Here is a 17962-nt window from a genome sequence, read left to right as displayed (position 1 = left end):
TCTCTCTGGTTCTCCAGCTTCCTCCACAGTCCAAAGACATCAAGAGGGACCAGGTTAATCCAGACTCTAAATTGACTGTAGGAGTGACTGGGAGAGCCAATGGTTGTCTGTCTCTATGTGTTGGTCCTGTGATGGACTGGTGACCTGTCCAGGATGAACCCCGCCTCTTGCCCAAAGGCAGCTGGGATAGGCTCCACCCCCCACCTTTAACAGGATAAGCAGTAGAAAATGGATGGATGATTCTTTTAGAGACTCGGTTATTGCTTCGGACCTTTTTGCAGTGTCAGTGCCCCTATTATGGCTTGTAATCTGACATTGGCATATTTATTAATGATTATAACTCACGCAAGCAAAATATCCAATGAAGTAATGACTAAAGAAAGAGCCTCGAGATTATGTAATAAAACACAGTGAAGGTCCAAATATTGTCAGTTCAAATACTATTTTAGTGCATATTCAGGTACTTCTATGTTACGCTTAATGATACTATAAGAACTGGGCTGTACAAGTAAAACTAGAATATTTAGGAAATGAACCACCTTTGTTGTGGTAGCACCACTAAAGCGGATTCTTTCAGAAGTCATCATTAGTAATGAATGACGTCCAAAGAATAGGGATGCACAATTTATTGAAACACAATTGAAATAACAATATGGCCTACTGCAGTTTTCATATTGAAGGTAGTGCAATATTTGTTGAACAATAAGTATGTGCCAAAATACCATTTTTGTTAAATAGTGTGGAACTTCAGAGACATCCTGCCCACAGATCCTCTTCTACAGACTGAAGAAGACATCTTTGTTTGAGACGGAGACGTTTATGTTTTCATCATCTCACAAAAGGATCGTATTCATCTATTTTTTCTTTGTATTTTTGTGCTTGATGGCATATTGTCTTTAAGTACAAAACTGTGGCATCTTTGACGAGGAGAAACAAGTTCCTGCATCAAGACTGAGTGTCGTCTGACACAAAGTCCTCAAAGACTTCAATCCATTATTATTATTAATGCTTCTCCAACTACTACATTAATGCGACACCGCACATTAATGTCTCGGTTCTCTATTTTCAGATAATACTGAAACGGCCATCTTGAAATCATAAAAGTATAATTCTGATTATGCAGGATAGATAGATAGATAGAGAGAGAGAGAGAGAGGGAGGGAGAGAGAGTTGGTGGTCATGACCCAAGGAAGCGTAAATGATTACATGTGACAGCACACCACACTTTATCCATGGCAGCCCTGCAGAGATGAGCCTTCCTGCTCGCCAAAGCCTCCATCTGTCAAAGGCCCTGCGAGCAGTATCTGCTTTTCACCACACTTACACTCCACCACACGCTGGTCTGCCTGGTCCACGCCAAACGCCAACTCTGCTGGTGAGAGCTATATTTACAAACAGCTGCCATGGCACTGGCTGGAGGACCACAAGAGGGAGGCACACTGCTCCTTTGCTCCTGTCGTTTATCTCCCAAATGCATGAAGCCAACAAAAAAAGTGCTATCACTGTTGTATTGTTTATATTTGTGAGAAGGAATAAACAACCTGTGCACTAACTTTAAAAACAAAACAAAACCACACACATCATTTTGTATTATTTCATTTTAATATTCATTCTTAATAGAAATTTCTGCATAAATAAACATTTGTTGAGGGAGACAACAGGCATGAGCATCAGTCAAAGGACACAACAGAGTACAGAGTACGTTAATGAGATGGACAGGAGGCCCTGTGGAGCACAGCGGTGTTCCCACCAGGAAGAATGAAGCATTCACATTGTCTTTGCACATAAGCCCACATTGCACACTGTTACTTTATAATTTAATAAAATTCACCTTTTAAATATCTCTTATATAAATTTATACACAGAAACTGAGCACATTAAATCCACAAAAAAAATCTAGTTCACTCACTTTTTGCTCTCAGATGAAAATATCTTCAAGCGACGCTTCATCTGAAAAGTGTATTTTGACATTCAGCTACTCACAAATAGGTGCCGTGAGTTCCTGCAAATTTCTCCCTCCTGTTTTACTTCTGCGTGACTCCATAATGCAGAAAGAGCCAGCCACATACGTTTAGATTGACGCTCATGGAGACAGACGGCGAACAACCGCAAAAATGTCCAGTCACAAGCCCTCAGACACATTGTCCTGTATAATCTATGCCTTCCTTCTCCAGTCACATGCTCAGTAATCCACAAAAACTTTTATTTGAGATAAAAAAACAAACTTTAAGTCTTCCAGTTCAGTGCTACCATGAACTCGTATGTCCAACTGGCGCATCAAATTGAAATGACTCACTTCTCCACGTTCACAGTGGTGCACAGTAGAACTGAAACTCCTCATTTGGTTTCAGCTCAAATCAAAGTGTTTGTGGATTCTGAGCATGCAGCTGGATAAGGAAGACGTGTGTTTATACCAGACGACGCTGTTGAGAGTCGGTAAACAGACATTTTTTTGGACAAGCTCACTGTTATCAGCCATCAGTCAGCATTAGCTTTCAGCTAAATATACATGGACGGCTCCTTCTGCGTTCTTGAATCACAAAGAAGTGATGAAGGAGGCAAGTGTTTTGGTGAGATCAAGATACCTGTTTGTGAGTACTTGAAAGGCTTAAAACACCTTTTTTTAGCCTTCAGAAAAGAACAACCTAAAGATCATCAAACCATGTTGTCATGTGCTGCATAAAGCGATGCAGATGGAAGCTTTTCTTGCCTCCTTTCATCTGTTTCACTCCATCCATTCCTTCCTCCTATCACCATTACAGCATTTTGACTTGCTCTCCACGCAACATCCTCACAAGGGGAAGACGAGGAACCCTGAGAAGGTGGAGTACTTCCAACCCCCCATCAGGTTGCCTCTCTCCAGTCTGAGGTAAGCCTTGTCCCCCTTCTCCATGATCACCAGGCCAGCATTTGTAGCTGCTTCCCTGGTCACATCCTGGTCGCCAGCAAAAGCAGAAATCATCGCCCAGCCGTTCACCATCAGGCTGACCTAGAAGAGGAGACACGTTTGTATTTTGAGCCACTGCACAGAGAGGCATCGCTGCTAGAGCGACCGTACCTGAATGGTTTGCCTGTTGTAAGCCTTTACAACATGGAAGTTGAAGCTGTACACCCCTCTTCTTGGTGCAAGGAAGACGCTGCTCTCCTGGTCAAAGTGACTGCCCACGTTCACTAAGATCTGGATTGTCAAGACAGGCAAGGAGGACGATATGTGACATCGAAATGAACCTGCGAAGGGTCTCAAAAGAGCCAGGGAGAATCAACGGGCGGTGTTGAAAACATTCCCCTTGTTCAACTCTGCGACAGAGATGACACAACTAAGTCCATTAACCATTTATCTTTCATTTCTATCTGCACAAAGGCCCAACATAAATGACAATTCTGTCTGTACATGATGGCCCAGTTAGTGTATGCGTCTTGAAATCGTTCAATAATGGTTCTGCTGGAGTGATTAAGAGTGCAATCATAGTCACCTGGGGGTAAATGGTCATGCAACTCTTTGTGAAATACGCTCATTGTCCATCCTCCTCAGAGTCAGGCAAGAAAACAGATCCCCCTCTCTCCTCTGTGCCGCATCAGGGAGCTGAGCTCCTCAGAGACCAGCTGACCGCTAGTTAGCTTAGCACAATGAATGGTAGTGGGTGGGAAGTGTTAGCATACAGCAGTTCAAAGTCATCAAATGGACCAGAATCTGAGTCTCGGTATATCTCCCCCGAGTCAATCACGTACAAGCAGTTCTTCATGAACGGGCAGTTTATTCCGCTTCATCTTCGTAGTGCAGTCAAACTTGCTGTGAGGACTAAAATACAGACTTTACAAAGACTACAACAGATCATGAACTGTATTTATTGTCCGTCTAACTGGTGACTGTACAACTGTCCTTTCATGGCAGCTTCCCTTGGTTTGTCCAGCAGTAATCCTCCTCATCCTGTTTTATCAAGTTGACCATGATTAGCAGCAGCAGTCTCCCTCCTAATCCTCACCAATCATTTTGTTTTGCTTGACAGAGTTGCACCGAAGCTTTTCAGGTGCTCTGTAGACTCCCTTCACCCAGTCAGGAAGGTAGTTCAGCTATGTGTCCAATTGTAACTCTACAGTGTCTCAAAATGTTTTGTTTTTATTTCATGAAATGTTTTGTGAAACCCTAATTATATAAATCCAATTATATTAGCATCCATCTGTCTTGGAGAAAAGTGTATTTGACTCCTTTTAATATGGTTAGGCTATCATTTCCTACCCACCACCATTCATTGTGCTAAGCTAACTAGCGGTCAGCTTGTCTCGGAGGGTCTCAGCTCCCTGATGCAGCACGGGGAGGGGGAGGAGGAAGGAGGGGATCTATCTTCTTGTCTGACTCTGGGGAGGACAAACAGTTTGTGTATGCACTAAAAAAGTTGGCATGTTCCTTTAAAACTTTGGTAAAGTTTTCACAATTATGAAGCAAGTAAATATTAAAGTTGGGTGTAAAGTGCAAGCTCGTGTGGAAAACATTTGTTTCTGGCATTCATGTACTCACATTATCAAAGTAGATGATCATGGTGCGATTGCTCATGTCTGTGGGCTCATGGTTGGTCTGGCGACTGGCGGAGAAGGCCACTCGACCGCTGCCCGACCGGACGGACATGCCCAGGGCGTTACCAGCAGGCTCCGACGAGGGGGTGGAGTCACACACAACCAAGCATTTCCCCTCCAGAATGATGGGCTCTGTGTCATTCTGGCCCTTGGATCCTGGTGGCCCCCAGAACAGGAGCACCAGCAGCAGCAGAGCAAAGTCTAAGGTGACTGAGCTGAGGTGCATGACTGTGAGGCTTGGATGTTGAGTCTAATATGACTTTTTTAAAAAGTGAAACTTTTGATAACTTGAGGTGTAAATAAACAGACAATACTCAGAGTTGGTCACTGGTCATAGGTGTCAATCATCTCTGCTGTTATTTCTTGCTTTAAATCCCAAATCACCACAGTGAAGGACGTGCAGGCGTGTCAGAAAGGGCCAGAATGACAATGACAAACAGACCTTTGCTCTTTTCAAGTCGATTTCTTCAGCGAATAAAACTGATGATGCAGAAGAGAAGTATCTGGGGATCAGGCAGCAGGACAAGATAAGGAACAGGGTTCCGGGGTTAGACCTTTTTTGGAGGAGGATGATGCTGAAAGATGCCGATGAGAGGTGAGGATGAAAAACAAGGAGAAGATGAGAGTTAAGAGAGCTGACAGCGGAAGGATGTGGAACCCAGGAGGGAGTGAGAAAGAGAGAGGGGGTGGAGGAACAACTCCACTGAGTGACCATCTGTCTCTTACACGTACCCCCTTCCCTCCCAACGCTGCTCAACATGCGTTTCCTCACATACCACACACACACACACACACTTTCTTTCTCTCACTTGTGCTATCATTTCACACTTACAAACAATAGCTTTACATACAAACATCTGTGAGTCTTTCTGTTCTCCTTGTAGTGACAAAGATCAGGTGATGCCTTGAGTCTCAAGCAGTCTCACAAGCGTTAAAACGGCACGGGTCATTCATACTTGAGCAGCAGCGTGTGTTGTGTTCAAAGGGTTCGCTCTGACGGACATCATCTCACTGCACGTACATTTGACTTCAAAGATGACACACAACTGAAAATAATATATCTAACATTCACAGTCAATCAAGTACAAGTCCTCCTTTCAGAAAAAAATCCTTTTATATTCTGACAGAATAAAGAAAATAAAATATTACCTGTTTCCATTTGAATGGTCTCGTACTCCATACTCCCCAATGGGGAACTAAAATGTGGACAAAAGTCTCGTTCTCTTCCTCCCCTCTCACATTATTTCAGATAAAACTGAGTCGACAAGAGTGCTATGATTGCTCTCTCTCTCTCTCTCTCTCTCTCTCTCTCTCTCAGCCACCCCCACTTTCTGTCTGCTTCTTTCTCCATGTCGCACCCGCCCACTCACCTTTACAGTGCCATAAAGAAAATGGGAAGATAATTGAGCATCTGAGCCAATATCCAATCAAAAGCTGTTGTGTTGGCTTTGTTGCTGAGTTAAAAAGGATCAGATGCTTTCGTGTCAATAAAAACATTTACACATTCTATGTAACTTCTTTTAGAAGACACAAGCTGGAGGATCAGCTGCTCCAAGAAGAGTTTGGTGGTTTAGCCTGACGACGACACCTCAAGCCATCCGTAGGATTTGAACACTCTCTCCGTACGTGTGTTAAGGCACACAAAAATATGAATCCTGTTCGTGTCCCTCGCTACATTCTTAATAACATCACTAACTCCCTCAGCGTCATTAAAATTCCAGAATACATGAATATGCAAGTGTTTTGCATTGCACAACTGCTGGACATAAGATGTGTCCTACTTCTCTACCAGTCCATTCTCAGAGTTTGTTCGCTCAGGTTTGGACCTCGCGTGCTGATTATTGCATCTCATAGATGATGATTATTGGACCAGGATCAAAACAAACAACCAAACAATTTGCAATGTCACAAAATCCTGCACAGAGCATCACCTCTTTAGAATGAAATTTTCATTGAGCTCAAAAAAAAAAGAAATACCTGAATGTGAAATCAACCATCTGTTTTTAAACTCTGCACATGAACAATTCTACACAACGGAGTTCAAACATTCAACACTGCCAAGACTAACAACCAAATTTTTGACAGGAGGTTGACAAATTGACTTAAAAAAAAAGTGTATTTTGCCTTTAAACTACTCACAAAAAGTGTATTTTCGCCTCCCGCATCACTTCTTTGTGACTCCAGGATGCAGACAGAGCCAGACACGGACATTTGGACCGAAGCTAACATGGCTAACAACTGTTCAACAACATTTACTAACTCTTCAGAGCACCATCCACAAGTGCTTTAGCTCTTTTTCTGTCTCTTCTTTGGTTCAAACCAAAGTGTTGGTGGATGAGTGAGCATACGGATGGATGAAGAGGACATGGATTATAGCGGATGATTTGCTTGAGGGTTTTGAAACTGAACCGTTTGGGGTGGGTTTGGTTTTCCAGTTTCGCTGTTGTTAAAAAAAAAAAAAAAAGTGTTTTTGGTAACATATCAATTAAATGTTCAAACTACAAACAAAATGTGTTTGTCCACAAGCTGAAACAAAGAAAGGATGAATCTAATATATCTAATATCACATTTGCACAACAGCAGTATTTTGTTTTACATTTTTGGATGATAGGGATCACATCTGCTTCTTTCCAGTTACTGTCCCCCCCCCCCCGCACTGAACGCTCCATTCTCGTTGGCTTCTATCAGAAACTTTTGCTGATCGTAGTTTTAGGGGATTTCTATCTTAGGACATTTCCAGCACAGGGTTGTTTGGTTTCAGAGGAAAACAACGCATTTCCGTTCTTCCTTGTTTCCCTTCAGACTTTGACAATGGCGATGTGGCTGTTGAGCTCAGCTTTGTAAAGTCCAAAACCCAACGACACCGGCTGAGTGAAGGTGGTCGAGAAAGTGTGGATATGAGCAAGGTTGCTAGATGGTCCCACCTCTGAGAAGGTAATGGTGCCAGCGCTGTAGTCCACGGCCACCGCCACATGGCTGCCACTCATCTGGTACGTTAGGCGGGTTTTCCTCCGGTTGTGCCAGGCAGCCAGCTTCCTGTCGTGCTGCTGTGTCAAACTCCATGACACCTGGAGGAATTAAAGAGGCAGTTGAAGCAAGGAGGGCTCACTGATCAAGTTAGAACGTCAGTGTTTTAGAAAAATGCTGATTTTGATCAGTAAAAATCAGTCATGGATCAGATTCTATTCTATAATCTTCCTGATGCCAGGAGCAAATGTGCTGGGGAGAGAAGGGTTAATAAGTCATCCTTTCACCACACTGAATCATAACAAACAGCCATGTAAACGCTCTAAACCAACCAGGTGAGCGGCGTACCTTGTTGTTCCCAAAGGCATTGCCCTCTTTACCCTTCCGTCCAATGCTTCTATAGCAGATGGCGATATCCCAGAATCCTTCAGCCTCCAGCTCCCAGTAGTGGGTCCCCGTTGAGAAACTCTGGGCCGTGAGGACCTGTGGCCAGTGGTCGAAGCGTTCCGGGTGAGAAGCGCAGGGCAGCCGGGCTTTAACCCTGGTGACTACACGCAGGTCATCAGAGATGCTCAGGAGGGGATGAGCTGTGTTGGTGTCCAGAGTCAAGGGACTGGTTACTGGAACATCACGAGAAACACTGTCCGAGTTACATAACGTCTGGAGCTGCTCTTGGAATAATTACAACAAAAGTTTATTTTTTTTAATGACTTGAGAAACATTTCCAGAAGACACCCACATATTGCTAAAATGCAACCAGAATGTGAAAAGTCCTAGTTACACAGAAGACCGCCTGTTGCCATTTGAAGTCAGTAAGATATTTGAAAAAACAAAACAAAAACAAAAACCAAAAAAATAAACAACTCAGGTTTTGTAAAGGAGCTTAATAAATGTCCCGGGCTCCAGATTTAGACTTTGATCAGGGAAATTTAGAGTGTGACTGCAGTACTAAACACAAAGATGTGACTCTTTTATTTCAGAACCGACTTCAAAACTTTAAAGAATCCCAGTAACTGAGGGAGTGAGACAGCCTGGACCAGAGGACTTTCACCCAGATTTGACTGAGGCTTTGCTATGAGAGCATTTGAGTGAAGCGTCGTGTGGATCATTGCAGAAGCATGCAGCTTTTAGACAGTTATTAAATAAGAAACTGCTCATTGGTGTTGTATTGAGCCTGTTCAAGTAGAATAACAGGAGGTTATTCTTGGGTGGGGTGAGGAATCTGCACCTTAACATTTGATAGGAGTCGAGGCTCATCTTCTACTGCCCCCGCTGATGGAAGCAGCTGAATAATGAATAGGCAGTCAACAGTAATTTGGCTATTACAGGCCACAATAAGGTGACCATGTTTAGAGAGTAAAAACACCAGAAGGGCATACGTCCTGCGTCTGCCACTCACAGAGCTCCCTCTTGAGTTCACCGAGGCAGCGGAGGGTCGCCAGGATAAACTCTCGATACTTGCTCTCGATGTCCTCCAGGATGTGTTTCCTGTCCAGACTGACTGGGTCGGGTGTGAAGAGCGGACTGTTCAGGTCTGCCAGCAGCCTAGAATACAAGGAAACAGCCCACCACCAGAGGCTTGAGTTTCATCCCAGAGAAGAAGCCGATGTTTACGTACACACGTCGCTCCTCCACATCACACCGAAGAGGACAACCTGGCTGTGGACTCACTTGGTGTCATCTGATTGAAAGGCCTGAGGGCAGAGGAGCACACGACACAGAAACAGCCATCAGCTCAGGGATCGTCACAGCAACGCAAGCTACCTCTGCATGAGGGCCCACATGAGAAATAAATATTTTTGCAGTATCTCACAAAAGTATACATGTAGGTCACTGTGCTTCAAAACGACTGAGGGCATGCTCAACATGCGCTTCCTCACACACACACACACACGCACGCACGCACACACACACACCATCCAGGTAGGTCCTCAAATATTGAGTGCCCTCCAGTGGGCAGCAACATGTTTTCAAGTTAAAGCCTACTTCTTGCAGGGGTGATGATTCTGTGGCTAAGAAGAATATTAATCTAAATATATCATGGAAATCATTCTGACCTCTGGGCCCTGGTCGAGGTTGTTCACGACGAATTCAGATTCTCTGGAAATGTATCCTTATGTCCTCTTGTTGGTGCAGTCTGAGCTTTGATCAGAGAGCACCAACCAATCCTCCTCCGTGACTCCAGAACTAACTCACACTGCCCAGACTTCAGGTGGTTGTGGAGCAGATACAGGTGTATAGCGTACACACTGTGAGAACACTTGTGGGATCTCACCAAAGAACACTTCTTTTTTAAACGGCTGACTTTCTCTTGATATGTCCCCTCTGAGGCCCCTTGGCTTTGCCACATAGGAAAACAAAACAAAAGAGATCCATCCAGTCCTATCTACTTGGTGCTGACCAGAAGACAAGAGGAAAACTAGATTTTAGCAAGCAAGCAGAGGAGTCCATAACAATGCACCGCTGGAAGCACCTGAGGCAGTACCAGTCAACAACTGTGTGTCCGTGAGTCCAACAGATGAGGTATGTTTTATCCGTACAGGCCAACCTGAACCTGCTGGTGGTACGATGGGGAATGCGAGATTATCAGGGTTCATCCCCTGGGCACAATGACATCACCTTTAATCGCAATCCATAGGCTCCACCCCCCCACCCCCGCTACCCTTAACAGGATAAGCGGTAGAAAATGGATGGATGAATGGATGGAGGATGAGAGGATTTAGAGTATAAAATGTAAAAACAGCTTCAGCTGAGAATGTAAAAATAGTTCTGTTTCCATCTAAATTTATTGCAGTTCTGAATGATATTTTAGTCAAATAATTAAAACAGAATATAAATTTGTGCAAGTCTCCATTCACAACTGCTGTGCCCACATGGAAAGAACCTATATGCTGCATATACTGTGTGCAACTATATGCAACCTATATGCTGCATATACTGTGTGCAACTATATGCAACCTATATGCTGCATATAAGGTGCATGTATGCACATACAGGTTGCATATAGGCTACATAGATGTCGCGTATAGGCTGCCTATATGTTCAATTCCGTCACATATATGTTCATATACAGGCCACGTATGTCTCCTATATATCTTGTTTATATCCCAACGTATGTCATACAGTATATGCTCATAATACAGGGCATATAGGTCTCCTATGTAGCGTGTTTATATCCACATACATGTCATACAGTATATGCTCATAATACAGGGCATATAGGTCTCCTATGTAGCGTGTTTATATCCACATACATGTCTTACAGTATATGCTCATAATACAGGGCATATATGTCTCCTATGCAGCGTGTTTATATCCACATACATGTCATACAGTATATGCTCATAATACAGGGCATATAGGTCTCCTATGTAGCGTGCTTATATCCACATACATGTCATACAGTATATGCTCATAATACAGGGCATATAGGTCTCCTATGTAGCGTGCTTATATCCACATACATGTCATACAGTATATGCTCATAATACAGGGCATATAGGTCTCCTATGTAGCGTGTTTATATCCACATACATGTCATACAGTATATGCTCATAATACAGGGCATATAGGTCTCCTATGTAGCGTGTTTATATCCACATACATGTCATACAGTGTATGCTCATAATACAGGGCATATAGGTCTCCTATGTAGCGTGTTTATATCCACATACATGTCATACAGTGTATGCTCATAATACAGGGCATATAGGTCTCCTATGTAGCGTGTTTATATCCACATACATGTCATACAGTGTATGCTCATAATACAGGGCATATAGGTCTCCTATGTAGCGTGTTTATATCCACATACATGTCATACAGTATATGCTCATAATACAGGGCATATGGGTCTCCTGAATGCTGTCATACCATTGATTAGCCATAATGATTGTCCATTAAAAACAAGAAAAAAATACAAGGATATTTAATTCTTAATTTTTTTTTTTATGTTGTACAACATGTTCAGTTTACAGAGCAAAAATTATTCAAGTAGCAAGTAAGTTAGGGTTAGCAGTTGAGCACTGCTATGAACAGCAAGCTCACCGAGTTACGCCGCCTGCACAAGAAGCCATGAATTATCTTTTTTTCCCGTTTGTTTTGAGAGGACGTTTTATTATTTTTGTTCTGCTAGTATGTGAATAAAGTTATGTTAGAGTTCAAGACATATTGGGTTTTGATTTATGGATTTAATTATTCCTGTACATAAAGGCATATTGGTTTTAAATTGCAAATTTCACATGGGAAAGAATCGATACAGTATGTAGGTCATATAGGTCCACATGTCGGTTTGACATGTAAGTAAACTGCCCATTTCCATTATATGTAACCTATATGTGCATATATGTAACCTACATATATGCACATATAATATAGGAAATTGGCCAAAACTTTATATGTTACCTATTTGTCAAACATATATGTTACATATAGGTTTTTTCCGTGTGGGTGGGATCATCAAATATTACATACACCCATACACATAAGCTTAGTGTTTGGTACATCCAGTTCTAATTAAGAGCATCCATCCATCCATCCATCGAGTAAGATGATGGTGAACCATCCAAACCAAAGACCCTCGTACAGCCTCAGAAACAGGAGGACACAGATGGGCCAAGACAAATGTCTAAGGAACAGTTGCACGTGCGCGCACACACACACACACACACACAGCAGTATTTATTCAGTTCGACATACAGAGAAAAAATCCAAAGAGTGTCGGGAAACAGAAAGCACAGTCACTCCTACTGAGAGTTACACAGAAATCCATCACAATCTGAAACTCCTGATGACAGGCAAGCAGTGTCAAGAATCACACTGACTTGCAAAGCAAATTTCTAGTTCCTTTGACATTCAGCTCCCAGACTCACCCAGACGAGCAGGAAGGGGTCAGTCTCTGCCAGGAGTGAGGCCAGGTAGCGCCGGATGCTCAGCGTCTGGCTCATCTCACTCCTCACCTTGGCGCAGTCCTCGTGCACATGATCGATGACCTGCTGCCTCTCTCTCCCGGTGATCTCCAGCAGGGCCACCATCAGGCTCTTCACCTGCACCTGCAGGTCTGAGCCCATCCGCTCTACTTGGGTGTTTTCCTCCCTCAGAGAGTCCTGGAATCAGTAGAGAGTCTGTGGTCAGTCACACCATTTGGACAAAATGCATTTATCTGTGGAGGTCCCTATGTTGCGTCACACCCATGCAGTTGAAAGGTTTGTACTCACAGCAACAACTGAGTCAATATTCTCATTCTCTTTGAGGATTCGCTCTCCATCTTCCAGCTTCTCCTCTGCTTTCTGGAGCAGTGTCTGGAGAATGACCTGAGAAAACACACGTTTGAGCAAACCCCCCACCCATGCACAAACCAAGCCTAAACACACAATCACACTAACCTTCAGATCCTCCTCCACCTGTCGCAGCCCCTTCACCTTGTGCTGCACGTGGCCTCCCTCCAGCAGACAGTCGCTACACACGTATACCCTCTCGTCAGCACAGTAGTAGCGGAATATCTCAGTGTGTGTGGGACACCTTCGCTGGGAGAGGTCCCCCAGCGGATCCACCAACAAATGGTTGCTAAACGCCGGCCTCTCCAGGTGATGCCGGAGGTGTTCGGAGCACAGTGACACCTCACACCTCAGGCAGGTCTTGACAGCCGAGCACGCCGGCCCCTCATCGGCTTCGGCGGGACTGCAGCAGTCACACAGTACCTCACCTGGCTCCTCCTGGCACTGGGGGCAGGTAAAGCGACTTTTGCCCTCAACCAGGCTGCTCCAGGCCTCACGGATGCAAGCAGGGCAGAAGCTGTGACCGCAGGGCAGGGGTTGGGCTTGGCTGAATGTGTCTCTACAGACAGAGCAGGTCAGCTCTTCCTCCTGGGACGCCATGTCGAGGGGATGAAGGGGCCTTGAAGAGTCACTCAAGGCGACTAACAACACAGTGACACAGTTGATTAAGAAGGAGGAGGGAAAACACTGATTCGATTACATCCACATCTTGAAACAAAGCATGATAAAATGTAACAAGTGGGCCTGTCACTCAAACAAAAGACTATTTTTGTGCTGCTGTTACATGTAAAGCGAAGACATGACGAGTGTTCAGCTGGTGGCAAGTGGAACGTCCTCCTTTCACTCCAACTGTGTGCTTAGATCCCTAATCCTACTGCTGCTCTATGAATAGAATTCTTCCCAAAGTGCTAACCGCTGCTACAGAGAAAAATCACAGTGGGAGGGAAAATAAAGCAACACCACAAATGACTACTTGAAATGAGCATCGAGTCAATTAAACCAAACATCACATACTTGTGGACACCATTTATAGAACCATCTGGCTGCAGTAATCCCCCCGCCTTGTTTCTAACTCAGGAATTCAGCAAGTAAACAATCTCTCGGATCAATAATCAAATACAAATATGATTCGCTGTCTCAGGAAGGTTTCGTAACAGCGGCCCCAGCTGAGCTACCTGGACTCAGCCTCAAGTTGGTGCTCTGGACGGATCAAGAGCTCATCCTCGAGGGCTTGCTGGCCTGATTCATGGTGCTGCCTGTTTCACCACCGACTCCTTCCAACGCCCATCACCAGAGTTTAGCTACAAATGCAACAGAAGAACATTAAAGAGGAAGGGAGGGAGTTCTTACCTGCTGCTGAGCGGGAGTTTGCAGGCGGTAGCCATCGGTGAGGGTGTGCGTGCGTGTGCGTGCGTGTGTGTGACTTGACTGTAGAGGCTAATCCCAACAGATTCACCTCTCCCCCAGTGTCTGCTTTAACCATTGCCCTGGGTTCACGGATGTCACATGACTGGGGGGGGGGGGGGTTCTGATCATGGCATCTGCTCTTTTCAAAGCTGCAGGACTTTTTAAAATGTCCATTTTGAAATATCTCTTCTCAAGTGTGATTCTACCGAACACGTGACGGTACGTACACATGAGCAGTTCATGAGCTCTCACTTGCTTTGTTAAAGTTAACTGTAAAATGGATCAATCGTGAATGAGAACAACTTTTTAACTCTGTCGGTTTGCGAGACGCGTTGTTGTGACTTTGGGCTGAATCACAGTTCATTTTACCGACAGAGTTCTTGGTTCTGAACGTGAATCTGCAACTGTAAAAATGAAATCTTTCCACCTTGATTTTAAAAAAACACAAACAAAAACAACAGAATCCCTCCCTCCAGAAGAATAGAAAATACAAATGAGTGAATCATCAGATGACAACAATTTGATGAAGGGTACATTAATTATGACAGGTAGTGTGTGACCCACATTGAAGAACACCTGACTAACAACCCTTCACCTGTCTCATCTACCATGTGCAGTTATTGGTGCAATAACATGCTCCTATTTTTCATACCAAACATAAATATTTTTCTGTAAGTTGTCCAGTATCAATATTTATTTTAGTTTTTGTTTCTTTCTTCTTTCTTTCTCCTAATTTATACCATCCTTTCTTCTTCCCCTCAGCTGAAACTGAAGCTGAAAGATTTCCCCTGTGTGGGATTAAGAAAGAACTCTTGTTCTTATTATTCGTATTCTTAGTATTAAATGCATAGCGGCCAATCATCAAGTAGCTACCTAGTAACTCCTGCTATTCACTTCTACGTGTTTCATTCAGTCTTTCATGTCTTTTGCTTTTGGTCTCTTTCTGAAATGTATTGAAGTAGAAAATATAAAAGAGTTGGACTAAAACCATACAAAATACTGTTTCTGAAGTTTGTTATATTAAATTGATTTGTTAAATTATGAGCTGTGACTTGGGCAGCACGGTGGTGCAGTGGTCAGCACTGTGGCCTCGCAGTAAGAAAGTTCCGGGTTCGAGTCCCGGCTCAGGAACGGGATCTTTCTGTGTGAGTCTCCATGTTCTCCCTGTTCCTGTGTGGGCTCTCTCTGGTACTCCAGCTTCTTCCACAGTCCAAAGACATCAAGAGGGGACAAGGCTGATTGGTACTCTAAATTGACTGGAGGTGTGACTGTGAGAGTGACTGGACTGGACTGGCGACCTGTCCAGGGTGAACCCAGCCTCTCGCCCGTAGATGCTGGGATAGGCCACCCCCCACGACCCTTAATAGGAACAAGCGGAAGATGACGATGGATGGAGTTGTGACCTGACAACTTCAGGTTTTATTTTGAGAAATGCAGTTTGCTGCTGGACTCTGGGTTTAGTATCGGTGTTTTGCTGCTCATGCACCATTTTAGCTGACACACTAACACATATTTGGCCACTGCTCGTGTGGTTTGGTAGCATGCGCTTGTTAAGAGGAAGTCCCACACATTACGATGCAGAATAAAAGCAATTCTATCTTGGGAAGCTCCTGCGTGACGGGACACTCAGAAAAACACACAACATTACAGGAGCTACAGTTGACGTGGACACACTCAGCCGCTCTCAGGTGGCTGATCCTTATAATGGACCAGTGATAGTGTTCATTCTCTTCAGTTTGAGGTACTTCTCCTACGTGTCAGTACCACGTCCACAGAGGACAAAGCTGGTTGGTTTGATCGGGGCTCTGGGACATGAGAGACACATTGGAGACATCCGCCTGTTCCAGACACCAGTGATGAGGACCCAGAAGTTTCTGGACCGGTGAACTGATCCTGGAGTGTGTGACAGCTTGAGTGCTCGCAGCCTATGAGATGCACATGTGGGTCATTTAAAAAAAAAAGTGACTGCAACAAGAGAAGTCACTTTATTTTTTAAACACCAAAATCTTCTGTTTGTTTCCTTGTGTTTGTCAAGCGAGCAGTAAATGATTGAACATCACATTTAGCTCCAAACCAGAGGTCCCAGCTCCTCAACTGGAAGACGTCCTGCTGTTGAGCACCGTCTCAGTTCTCCTCAGCTCTTCCTCTGCATCATGAAGACAAAGACGTATATATATATATATATATATATATATATATATATATATATATATATATATATATATATATATATACATACATACAGTATATATACAGTATATATACAGTATATATATATATACTATATATATACTGTATATATTTTTTTCTTTTTTTAGAGCCGGCACAGACACTTAAACACTTAACAGGGCAACAGCAAGCATTTAGCAGGAAGACGTCTGTGAAAGTAGTGGTGAATGGAAGAAGAGAGGAAAGCAGAGGAACGCCAGTGCTACTTTAGTGAGAGAAAAGGGGACGTTTTCTGTGTGTCAGAATTTAAATGTCTTGGCATCTTATTTTTTCAGTGATACTTTTGCAGTTTCCTTTTAAAAATAATTATATTAAATGTATATATACCCATATACACACACATAGACACACACACGTGTGGCCTGTGTCATTATCACTGACACTGCGACGTTGCAGTTTTATTTTTTGATTAGTGGCTGAAGCTTCATGATCATTGACTTTGAGAGACACCTAGTGGCTTCATTGCTGTACAACACCCGTGTCTCTCAGCTTCGTGGGAACGCCACATTTAACTTGTCTTTTGGGGGTTTGAGACATCAGGTACAGGTTGAAGCGCTGCTACATTCACGCTGAGCAAAAACACACCAACAGTGCAGAAACTGGGGCTGAGCTGCGCCTCTGCGTGAGAAAAGGCGGGACTTTCAGACACAGTCCGTCCTGCAGCATCATCACGAGCTGCAGGCGACCTTCTGTCGGTGGCTGGATTATCCTGGTTAAACCACTGCAAGTGGACATACATGCGAATGTTGTTAGCCTCTGGCTTAGCTAGCAACAGGAGAAGTTCATAAATGAGCAATCCAGTGATTCACTCAAGGCCGGTCCCACATATTGAGACAAGCCAGGGGAATTCACAAATCTGGATGTCCCTTCTACTTCATCTTATCACTTATTTTCCTTGCAAATGACCAAATAAGATGAGCTGACAAGTATCCAAGTAAAAGAGTCGCTCCGAAGAGCCTTGGGACAACAACAGAGCACATGTCAAACATGTCAAGTAGGAAAGTTGGGATTGGCAGGACAGCCACTTCATGCTGTCACTGATGGCACCTGAGTACCGCCAACGCCAACCTTTTTCCCTCCATAAAACAATGACACTCAACAACTTGCACGGATTCGCTTTGCTTCTCCTCTGTGGATGTGAAACCAAATATTCCCTCCTGTCATAAAGAAAGCCCTCCATGCGACACATACTGCTCCTTGGTGTTTACCTGGACATAATCTGGGATTTTGGGGTGATTGAATTGGATCAGATCACCTTCATATTTCTGGTGCCGAGCCCGTGATCTGGGCCGCAGTGAAGCCAAAGCTGATACCAAGTATCAGATGATTAGATGGGATGATAAGACAGAAGCGTCCCTGGAGCAGAGTGTCGTCTCCACATGATGCGTATCAGGCTACGTGGGCCACAACACGACATCATCGCACTTTGTTGCAACATGACATGATGCATCGACGTACAGGACTTCCAGAAAAGTTCAAAACACAGCTGAAGTACAGCAGGCTGAGTCCCA

At 43.9% G+C, this 17962-nt stretch overlaps 2 protein-coding genes across 6 annotated transcripts; both read right to left on the bottom strand.

Annotated features, from left to right (window-relative positions):
• Positions 1–1633: 1633 nt before the first annotated feature.
• On the bottom strand, positions 1634–4812 carry cbln12 (cerebellin 12). The gene is made up of 3 exons (XM_086202890.1): positions 4517–4812; positions 3059–3178; positions 1634–2989 (listed from the first exon to the last, which is right to left on the bottom strand). Exons 1-3 carry the CDS (start codon positions 4796–4798, stop codon positions 2792–2794), a joined length of 600 nt encoding a protein of 199 aa, XP_086059016.1. The 5' UTR covers positions 4799–4812; the 3' UTR covers positions 1634–2791.
• trim110 (tripartite motif containing 110) lies at positions 4586–14278 on the bottom strand. Of its 5 annotated transcripts, XM_086202888.1 has the most exons (10): positions 14166–14278; positions 12924–13456; positions 12756–12851; positions 12411–12644; positions 9211–9233; positions 8939–9084; positions 7888–8159; positions 7497–7640; positions 5015–5075; positions 4586–4728 (listed from the first exon to the last, which is right to left on the bottom strand). In XM_086202888.1, exons 2-9 carry the CDS (start codon positions 13413–13415, stop codon positions 5040–5042), a joined length of 1443 nt encoding a protein of 480 aa, XP_086059014.1. In that variant the 5' UTR covers positions 13416–13456; positions 14166–14278; the 3' UTR covers positions 4586–4728; positions 5015–5039. The 5 variants fall into 5 exon arrangements, with proteins under 5 accessions (XP_086059014.1, XP_086059015.1, XP_086059013.1 ...); XM_086202889.1 differs by lacking the exon at positions 4586–4728 and having other exon boundaries at positions 5054–5147; XM_086202887.1 differs by lacking the exons at positions 4586–4728; positions 5015–5075 and adding an exon at positions 6881–7012.
• Positions 14279–17962: the final 3684 nt, after the last annotated feature.

This window comes from Aulostomus chinensis, chromosome 5 (assembly GCF_037954235.1).
Source record: "Aulostomus chinensis isolate RoL2024-O1b breed Wild chromosome 5, RoL_Achi_v1.0, whole genome shotgun sequence".
Taxonomy (NCBI): domain Eukaryota; kingdom Metazoa; phylum Chordata; class Actinopteri; order Syngnathiformes; family Aulostomidae; genus Aulostomus; species Aulostomus chinensis.
This window is presented reverse-complemented; position numbering and strand designations above follow the sequence as displayed.